The 10,191-nt window shown below is 40.5% G+C and overlaps 1 protein-coding gene across 4 annotated transcripts in view; it reads left to right on the top strand.

Moving 5' to 3' along the window:
* Nucleotides 1-856: 856 nt before the first annotated feature.
* Nucleotides 857-10,191, top strand: part of NDFIP2 (Nedd4 family interacting protein 2) — an 86,194-nt gene continuing 76,859 nt past the window's right edge. The window contains exons 1-2 of one of the 4 annotated variants that reach the window (XM_032798362.2): nucleotides 921-1,128; nucleotides 3,512-3,702. In XM_032798362.2, the coding sequence (XP_032654253.1) occupies nucleotides 3,673-3,702 (30 nt within the window). In that variant the 5' untranslated portion in view covers nucleotides 921-1,128; nucleotides 3,512-3,672. Of the gene's footprint in view, nucleotides 1,129-3,511; nucleotides 3,703-10,191 lie in introns of all 4 variants that reach the window. The other 3 variants (XM_032798363.2, XM_032798360.2, XM_032798361.2) reach the window with 3 other exon arrangements.

Here is a 10,191-nt window from a genome sequence, read left to right as displayed (position 1 = left end):
ACTGAACAGCGCACTGATACACAGGTACCCTCCCACCAACAGCACAAGAAGAAGAACTCCACATGGACTTCTCCTGAGGGTCGAAATGACAGTCTGGACCTGTACATTGAATGCTTCCGCCGACATGCACAGGCAGAAATTGTGGAAAAACAACATCGCTTGGCTCATAACCTAAGTCGTGCAGAACGCAATGCCATCCACAGCCTCAGAAACCACCTTGACATTTATTTTATTTTTTTACAGTGCAAACACGTGTAATAAAAAATAAAGTGAGCACAGTACACTTTTTATTCTGTGTTGTAATTGAAATACCGATAATTATATTTGAAAATGTAGAAAACATCCAAAAATATTTAAATAGATGGTATTTTATTATAGTTTAACAGTGTGGTTAATCACGATTATTATTTTAATCTCTTGACAGCCCTACAAGAGTTAGAAAAAATGTCAAAAGTGAAGTTCAATTTTCAAAACATCAATTTAAAACTCCTTGTTTTTTTCTTTTCATTTTTAAAAGCAGACATCCCAGAAGAATCCTACGCTGGGGTAAGATGTAAAAGTTAAAATGTCTAGAACAGTGCTTTCTTTTAGAGACGTTAAGGGAAACAAGTCGGTCCTATAATGGGAGCTGGCCTGGTGCCCAGTGGTGTGTGTAAAGGGGGAGTGTAGGGGGTCGAGGGGCATGTAAGGAACGGGGGGCGGGGGGGCACAGAGGATGTGTGAGGGGACGACCGGGGACAGAGGTGTTAGCTGCACAGATGTATCGCGGTATAACACAGAGGCTGGGCCCCGACGTGCACGCCGTCTCCCCTCCCCCCGCTTTATTATATGCGTCACGGGCTGCGCCCTCATCGCCGTGCTCCTCCACACAGAAGCGGCTGTCGCGTCGCGCCCCGCCCCCGGAAGCGGGTCCGGGGCGGTGCGGCGGTGACGGAGCGAGGAGGCCGGCTCCGGTTCAGAGCAGTCGCATCCGGAGGGGCAAGGCAGGGCCTGGCTGCTGCGGCAGGGAACCAGGGCGGTAGCCGGGAGGGGAGAGCGGGCGCGGAGGAGCCAGGCTCGGGCCGCGCCACTGTGTGTCCGCCGGCGGCCGGGATGGATCACCACCAGCCCGCCAGCCGCTACCAAGTGGTGAGTGACCGGCCCGGCTCCTCCCGCCGCGCGGACATCCCCGCTGCGACGCAGGCGGCTCTGCGGGACCGTAGCGAGGGGCGCTCACCGCGGCCACTTCCCCGGCTGCGGGGTCTGTGGCCGGAGCCGGGGAGCGCGGACCCTGCCCGAGACTGTCTGCCCCGGGTGTGGCGGGACAGGGAGCTTCCGCCCCATGTTGTGGGGGGTTCCCAGGGAGCCTGTCACGGAGGAGGTTCGGTGCTGTGTTGTTTCGCGGCCGGGACGCGGGGAGGGGAGCCGGGGAGCCCGGCTTGTTGTGGCCGCTGTATCGGGGTCAGGGGTGGCTACTTGCCAGCTTCCGCGAGGGTGGGACGCTTGGAGGCCTTAGCGAAAAGACTCCGCAGCGCTTAACCTTGATCCCTTCTCGTGGCCCGGCGGCCGAGTGGCTGGCACGTAGGTCGTCCTCGCCCAACTGGGCTTGGCCACCCTTCTCCTGGCTCCTGGACGGCCTTATTTTTGGAGAGTTGGGGGGGAAGAGAGGGTGGCTTCAGCGCTTCTGAAAGTTAAATCACAGACCGATGTCTCCAATCGTTGCTCGACAAAGGTTTATCCAAAGGAGGAGTGAATCTCAAATTAATGATTTATTTTTACATCTGCCCGGCATTGAAAACATGGAAGGGAAATGAAGAGGGGCAGGGGAATTTCCCCAGTCCGGCCTGCCTTCCTTCATATGTGGGCTGGAGTGAATCTTTGTTTCTTTTCTTAAATCCTTTTCTGGGTAATCTGTAGTTACTGGGTTTGGGAATATAATTTGTTGTATATAAGCTCATTGGGAGAACTATTCTCCAGATTTTCAAAGAATCACGTTCAGTTGCTTCTAGATTAAATATACCTTTCTCACTGTGTCCTTTCTCCCTTCCCCAAAACAGTACATTGTCAATTGTGACACTCCATCCTGAATTGATTGTGTTATGTCTCTAGTCCCAGTACCTATATTTAACATCACATACATTAGATTGTAAAATGTAGACTCAACAATAGTTGCTAGAGTGAGTTAGAGCAAGCCGGAAGTTCTAGCCTTACCCATTAACTTCCTTGTTTTTTGTGCCTTTTAATCATATTTTTAAAGGACCATAATGTTAAAAAAGGTTAAATTTGTGTGATGTTGTAATTATATTTTATTAATGCGAATTTTAATTAGCTCACTGGTTGTCCAAATTCAGAAGTAAATAATGAAAAGAAACCAGTCAGTTTCTCTTATATTTAGTCTGTTTCCTAGTCTTTCTGGATCACAGAACCTATTTGGATGTAAACATTTCTACTGCATTGTTTGCAGCTCAAAATAAATGTAGATATTTATGTTGAGAACATTTTTAGAGTCCTAAAAAACTTTGTTCAGAACCCACAGATGGGTAGTTGTTAACTCTCTCCGTTTGATGGAGTGTCTTTCATGTGTTACTTGAGTGCTTAACCTGAGGACAGTGCTGGATCCCCATCTGCTCTTGGATAATCACACTGCAGGAGCCTCCTGGGGCATTTTTACCACCTGCACTTTGCCAGCAGTGTATTTCTTTCTGTCATAGGCCTTGCTTCCGTGATTGATGCCTTTGTCATGTCAAGACTGGATTATTGCAGTGTATTCCATGGCTACACCTTAAATCTTTTTCTAAAGAATTTGAAATGGCCCAAATTGTGGCAGCCAGCTTGCTTACATAAACTGCAACCAAGAGGCGCCATGTTAACAAGGCTCTTTTATTTGCACTGGCTGCCTCTTGGTTTTCAGATGGAATTCAAGGTTTTATCTTTGACCTATAGAACATTAAACTCATTTAGACCTGCCTAACTGAGAAACTGTCTCACTTTGCTGTATTACTAGAGTTGCAATGCATATGAGGAGAGATTAAGAAGACTGAGGCTATTCTTGGAAAAGAATGGACTAAGGGGGGTATGTCATAGAGGTCTAAAATCACAAATGGTATGGAAAAAGTGAATAATGAAGTGTCAGTTACCCCTTCACGTAACACAAGAACCAGGGATTACCCAATGAACCTAATAGACATTAGGTTTAAAACAGACAAAAGGAAGTCTTTACACAATGCACAGTGGAACTTGTTGCTAGTGGATGTCATGAAGGCCAAAACTATAACTGGATTAAATTAATAATTACATAAATTCATGGAGGCTAGGTCCATCAATGGCTATTAGCCAAGATGGTCGGGGTGCAATCATACTGCACTGAATGTCCCTAAGCCCTTGATGCTGGGACTCGGTGTTGGGTTGGATCACTTGATGATTGGCCTGTTGTGTAAAAGGGTATTAACTTGTCTAGCGTAGGCCACTGTAGGCTACTTGGCTAGATGGACCTTTGGTTTGACCCCCTATGGCCTTTTTTTATGTTCAACAGAGGTCTTGCATTTTGATCCACCTTGTTATAAAAAGGGGAGAGGGCTGCTGATAGAGTGTTCTTCATATGGGCTCCTTTCTTCTGAAATACCCCATTGCTCCAAGGTCTGAAATAACCTTCTTGCCATACTGTAAAGCCCATCTGAGCAGAATTGGCAGAGGATGGAAGTTGCTGAAAGTCTAATTCATATGGTAGGAGTTTGAAGTTGTATTATTTATCTGGTAGATGTATGTATGATGGAAAGAAGAAGCATTAGTCAACTTGTTTTGCATGTTCTTTTATTTTTTTAAATAAGAATAAGGTGACCAGAATTTTGGATGAGTGCCTTTTTGGATGGAGTTCCGACAAGTGAAATTGAAATAAACACAAGACGTAGGGCAAATAGCTCACCACATAAATTTCCTGAAAATGACTACATAAAGGTTAATATAAATGAATTTTGTAATATTTGTTATTAACTTCATTAAACTTTTTTTTACATTACATTTAGATCACAGTGAGAATAACATGCTTAACTTGCTGTATATGGCAATGAGCTCATTTGATAGTGCTTTTGTGGTATCATAGTAAGGACCATGACTGTTTCAGTCATACTTTATCCTGTCCATCAGCATGCAAACCTGACACATCAACTGGATTCTCATACAATTGTGTACATACTGTAATGGCTCCAAAGGGTGGAAGAACCAAAACTGTTTTAGATTCACTGTACAATATTAGCACCTTGTCATGACAGCACATTATCTTACTTTTAAGATGGTAATAGGCGTTTCTAATACTTGGTTTTGTGAGCCTCTCACTCCCTATTGCTAAACTCATTAAATCCAACCACTACCATAACTGCATTGTGTGTATCTTTTTTTTTTTTTTCCTCCTGGTATGATAAAAGCAAATATGGATTTCTTTTTTCTTTTCTCCCTCTCTAGCTCTTTGAACTGTTTTCTCCCCAACCTTTCCTCCTGCTGTGACTCTAGGATATCTTTTCTGTTAAATACATCAGGATGATGAAGTAATTCTAATACTATTGACTGAATAATTAATAATTCTATGGCTTTTGAGGAAGTAGATCATCAACTTCCTGTAAAACGTTTTTCAAATATCATTTTGTTCAGTTTTTAATTAACATTAAGTTAAATTTTTAACTCAACACGCACTGTTCTGCGTAAGAACTTTGACCTCAGCTTTTCCTTGCTTTATTTCTTTGACAGAATTTATTGAAGATTCAGAATATTACAAGAACAAAACTTTCTCTACCATTTTTGGATAAAAATACAAATGTTTTTAAAATGTTAAAAATAGCAGCATTTTAATGGTTGTATTTGCAAATGTATCAGGGGAGGGGGAGAGTTGCAAACTAAGGGTATGGCTACACTTAGAGCTGCGCAGCGCTGCCACGGGAGCATTCCCGTGGCAGCGTTTTGAAGTGTGAGTGTAGTCGCAGCGCCAGCACTGGGAGAGAGCTCTCCCAGCGCTGCACGTACTCCACCTCCTCGTGGGGATTAGCTTACAGCACTGAGAGCTGCGTTCCCAGTGCTGGGGCAGTGTTTACACTTGCACTTTGCAGCGCTGTAACTTGGTGCGCTCAGGGAGGTGTTTTTTCACACCCCTGACCGAGAAATTTGCGGTGCTGTAAGGCGCCAGTGTAGCCAAGCCCTAAGACCCATAAGTAGATCAGTGTTATGTAACTGTATCTCTCCTAGGACGTGTGATTAGTAATGCTCTCTACACCGCCTTTTCTGTCCGCACTTTTGCTGTGCTGTGAACAACTGGGTAGGATTTTGTCTTCCTCGTCCTATGGGGATATGACATCAGCTAATTGTCACCCTTTTTTTCATACTTTCCTCTTTTCCCCTCAGTAACTTGTAAACTGAAGTCTTATTGGTTCAAGTGTTTTACAATTCTAAAATCTCATTATGAATGTGAACAGTGCTGCTATGCCCTTTCCTGTTTCATCCTTGTCTCCTTTTTCCTGCTTGGTTCATTGTCAGGTAATTGAAGGGAGACATCAACACCAGTGGAATTGTAACAGCAGAGAGAAATGTCTTCAGCAATCAGTTTTTCCACAACTTCGTATTTGTATGCTTGTTTTCTTCTTTAATTTGGATAGTATTATCCTGGTGTCATCTAATTGTTTTAATTTTTTTTATTCAAGCATGTCTACAGAAAAGTGTGTGTGAGGTATTTTTTTTATGACATGTTGGTCCCTACTGGAGTAAAACAGTATCAATAAAGTAGAGTAGTTAACTGCAAATATATGGAAGCTAGGACTGTCAAGCAATTAAAAAAATTAATTGCCATAAATCCTGCAATTAAATAACAATTAATGGCACGATTAAACCATAATAGAATACCATTTAAATATTTTTGGATGTTGGCTACATTTTTCAAATATATTGATTTAAATTACAACACAGAATACAAAGTATACAGTGCTCACTTTATAAAAACTAAAGAAATAGTATTTTTCAGTTCACCTAATAAAAGTGCTGTAGTGCAATTTCTTTATCATGAACGTTTAACTTACAAATGTTAAATTGTATAAAAAAAAAACTGCATTCAAAAATAAAACAATGTAAAATTTTAGAGCCTACAAGTTCACTCAGTCCTACTTCTTGTTCAGCCAGTCACTCAGACAAGTTTGTTTACATTTGCAGGAGATAATGCTGCTCCCTTCTCGTTTAAAATGTCACCTAAAAGTGAGAACAGGCATTCTCATGGCACAGCTGTAGCTGGTATCATCAGGTATTTACTTACCAGATGTGCTAAAGATTCATATGTCCCTTCATGCTTGAACTGCCATTCCAGGAGACATGCATCCATGCTGATGACAGATGCCACCAGTAGAAGGTTGATTTTTCTTTTTTGGTGTTTTGGGTTCTGTAGTTTCGCATCGGACTGTTGATCTTTTAAGACTTCTGAAAGCATGCTCCACGCCTCGTCTCTCTCAGATTTTGGAAGGTACTTCTGGTTCTTAAATCTTTGGTTGAGTGCTGTAGCACTCTTTTTAGAAATCTCACGTTGATACCTTTTTTGCGTTTTGTGAAATCTGCAGTGCAAGTGTTCGTAAAACGAACGTGTGCTGGGTCATCATCCAAGACTGCTATAATGTGAAATATATGGCAAAATGCGAGTAAAACCGAGTGGGGGGGCAATTCTCCCCCCCCCGGAGTTCAGTCACAAATTTTAATTAACGCATTATTTTTTTAATGAGCATCATTAGCATGGAAACATGTCCTCAGGAATGGTGGCTAAAGCATGAAGGGACATATGAATCTTTAGCACATTTGGCAAGTAAATACCTGGTGATGCTGGCTACAACAGTGTCATGAAATGCCTGTTCTCACTTTCAGAGGATGTAAATAAGAGGCCAGTATTATCTCCTGTAAATGTAAACAAACTAGTTTATCTTAGTGATTGACTGAACAAGAAGTAGGACTGAGTAGACCTGTAGACTCTGCAGTTTTTACATTGTTTTGTTTTTGAGTGCAGTGGTGTAACAAAAAATCAATATTTGTAAGTTGCATTTTTTATAACCAAGAGATTGTCATGTATTTGTATGAGGTGAATTGAAAAATACTCTCTCATTGATCCTTTGTACAGTGCAAATATTTGTAATAAAAATAATATACACTTTGATTTCAGTTACAGAATACAATATGTGAAAATGTGGAAGAACGGCCACATTTAAACAGAAAACCAATTGAAATTTATTAACAGTGCAATTAAACTGTGATTAATCAACAGCCCTTATAGAAACTAGTCAACAATTAAGTTTGTGCCTTTCTAGGAAATATGTTGTTTTGCATTACTAATAAATTCCAGGGTAAAATTTTCAAAAGCAGTTGAGTGCTTTAGGTATCTAAGTCCTATTGAAAGTCAATGAGACACAAGTGCTTAAGTCTCTTAAGGAATCTTTAAAAATTTTACCCATATTACTTGACTAAGATCCTTGATTATCTTTGGGCAAGCAATGTTTTTTCACTGCTGAAGAGTTGCCATAAGATACAGAACGAAGTTATTGTGGGACCCAAGGCAAAGTAATATGGTTCATTCTGCCTTCCTCTTCATCTATGAGTAAATCAACCATGTTCATGTACAGTTACACCCCCTGGCTTCCCATGAGTACCCTTCCGTTATGAGGTTCAGTGGTCCTCAGTGAACATTCCTTCCCACTTGCAGTACACTCAGTAATAAGCCAGGAGATGTAACCAAAGCATAACCCTCTATCCTGAGTCACATAAAATCGCATATTGGAATTAGGGATGACGCTCTGGCTGCTAGGTCGTGTGTGTGTGATGTCAGGCTCTAAGTACAGGATGCTATGTGGTGGACACATTCATTACTCTCTACATTTTCTAAATAACTTATCTATCTTGATTAAAGTCGTGTAAATGTAAGATCATTGTTCTGCAAGGTACATGTGTCTGGACCTCTTGATGTTACAGCAGAGGCAGGTATAATTTAGAAAATCTAACACCATACATAGAGCATTAAAAGATATTCTTTCGCTTTACACGTGGTTTATACATTGTGATGCACAGTTATTTGTGATATCCATCTAAACAAACTTTCTTTAAAACTTCTTCACATGCTAAATTTTCTTAGTCGTCTTTTCCATTCTGTGAAATTGTGCATCTTTCTGTATCATTACAGTATGTTAAGTGCTTGTAGGGGTTTTTGGTTTATGAAACATGCATCCAGTGTAAACTCTGGCTATATTTGCAACTAATTAAAGTACCATGTGCTAGAAATAATAAAATACATCAGTCAGTTCAGCTTCTTTAGTTGTCCACATGCATGCACTCAAATGAAAGTGAACCTACTCAAGAAACTTGGAAAAAGCTTTAGTCAAGTCTCCTCCTCTTCTCTCTCCCCCCTCCCCCCCCCCAAGCTTCCCATGCACTGAGCCTAAAATTTGACTGTCGGAAAGACATTGGCTTTCCATTTCTTATTGCATTATGATATTGTTTACGTTAGAAATTCTGATTCTGTCAATCTTGAAGAACCTTCTGATGACTGGTATCACTGAATAGATCAAACTAATTATATAATATTCCGCTTAGTTTTTTTCCATTGAAGCAGTTGTGATACAGTAGATACAAGGTGTTGCTGCAAGCAAGCAATAAGCAGTGGCTGCTCTGAGCAATATTTCCTCTGGGAACACTTTTCCCTACTGTGGAGTTATTGACGCCCCCCACCCCTAATAACAGCAATAGCCACTTAGGCGCAACATAACAAAAGGGCACCCATGTGTTGCTATTATTGAGCATCTGCTGTAGCGTAAATTGAAGACAGCATTTTACTTTTAAACATGTTTAAAAACAATGCCTCGTCCCAGTGACCACCTTTACTGTCGTCACTGTAATGCCTAAGACAGTCATACTGACATTTTTAATGAGTATAAATCCACTGTCCATTGAAGGTTGGAATTTTCTTCAATGCAGTGGGCTTGTGCAAGACTTTGTCTCCCTTAAGCTCCATGTTATATAGCATAGAAGAACTAATGTAGTGAGATGAGCTGTACCCTCAAAGAACAGGCCTCTTTCATACTAGCTCAGTCTGGAATTTAGTACGGCACTGAAATATATAGAGTAACTTTTTAAAAATGAGAACATGAGTTGATGTAATCATGAATGGACAATACTTTCAGCTGCAAGTAAAAGCATTTTTTTGTTTAATGGCCCAAGTAGGTACATTTTTGTTTGAGTAACTTTTAATCAGTTTTTTACCCCACAATTGAAAAAGACCCTCTCATTAGTGAACGAAGGAAGATAGCTATCAAATTTCCTCTTGATATAACCTCACATAGGGTGGTGCTGTTTTAAATCTTTAAAAAAAAATATATATATATATCAGGTTCTGTTTGACCTACTGTTTAACTTTTGGATGTGCACATAATTTCATTTGGAAGCTAAACATAAAGTACATGGTTTTTATATATGTGGTCAAACTTACTAGTTTACATTTGTAAGGTAATACATGTCTTAGCTTGGCCATATACACCTGACAGATCAAAATTGAGTGGTACACTTTTATAAATCCAGTAAATTGAGCAATATAAACCAAGAAGCAAAATAAATCTGAGTTCCTCCACTGTTTTGGGTTTCTCACCTTCATGTTCCCCAAACTTTACTGTGAAATGCAAGTACGCCAGTACCTTTTTGAATCGCCGATCTGTTCAGTAATAAGCCAATGTATGCCTTGGGTTATTGTGAAAGATAAGGTCAACTACTTTTTTATGTTTGCATCACACCTTATTTTTGGTATTATCATAACACCTAGAAATCCCAGTCATGGACCAGTATCCCTTGTGCTAGATGTACAAATGCAGAACAAAAAGACAGTTCCTGCCCCAAAGAGCTTACAATCTAATATGTCACAGTCAGGTATGAATACATCTAAAAGACTAACGCCAGTGAATAATTGTCAAAGGCTTGAATTCTTCTTCCAAATTTATTTTCTGGTGATTAAGTATTCTTAATACTGACTGGCAAGCCCATTGGTTAAAAAAGGTAAAGTGTAACATTGTGACATACCATAGATTTTTCTCAGTTATTAGTATCTTTTCAAAGGTAATGGTTCTATGCAGGGTGGATTTGATTTGAATCATGATTGAAATCACTAGTCAGGAAGACTAGATTTAATCATGAATTTCTGCATAAAAGTGCTTTCTTGTTTGG

Source organism: Chelonoidis abingdonii, chromosome 1 (genome assembly GCF_003597395.2).
Source record: "Chelonoidis abingdonii isolate Lonesome George chromosome 1, CheloAbing_2.0, whole genome shotgun sequence".
NCBI classification, from domain to species: Eukaryota; Metazoa; Chordata; order Testudines; family Testudinidae; genus Chelonoidis; species Chelonoidis abingdonii.
This window is presented reverse-complemented; position numbering and strand designations above follow the sequence as displayed.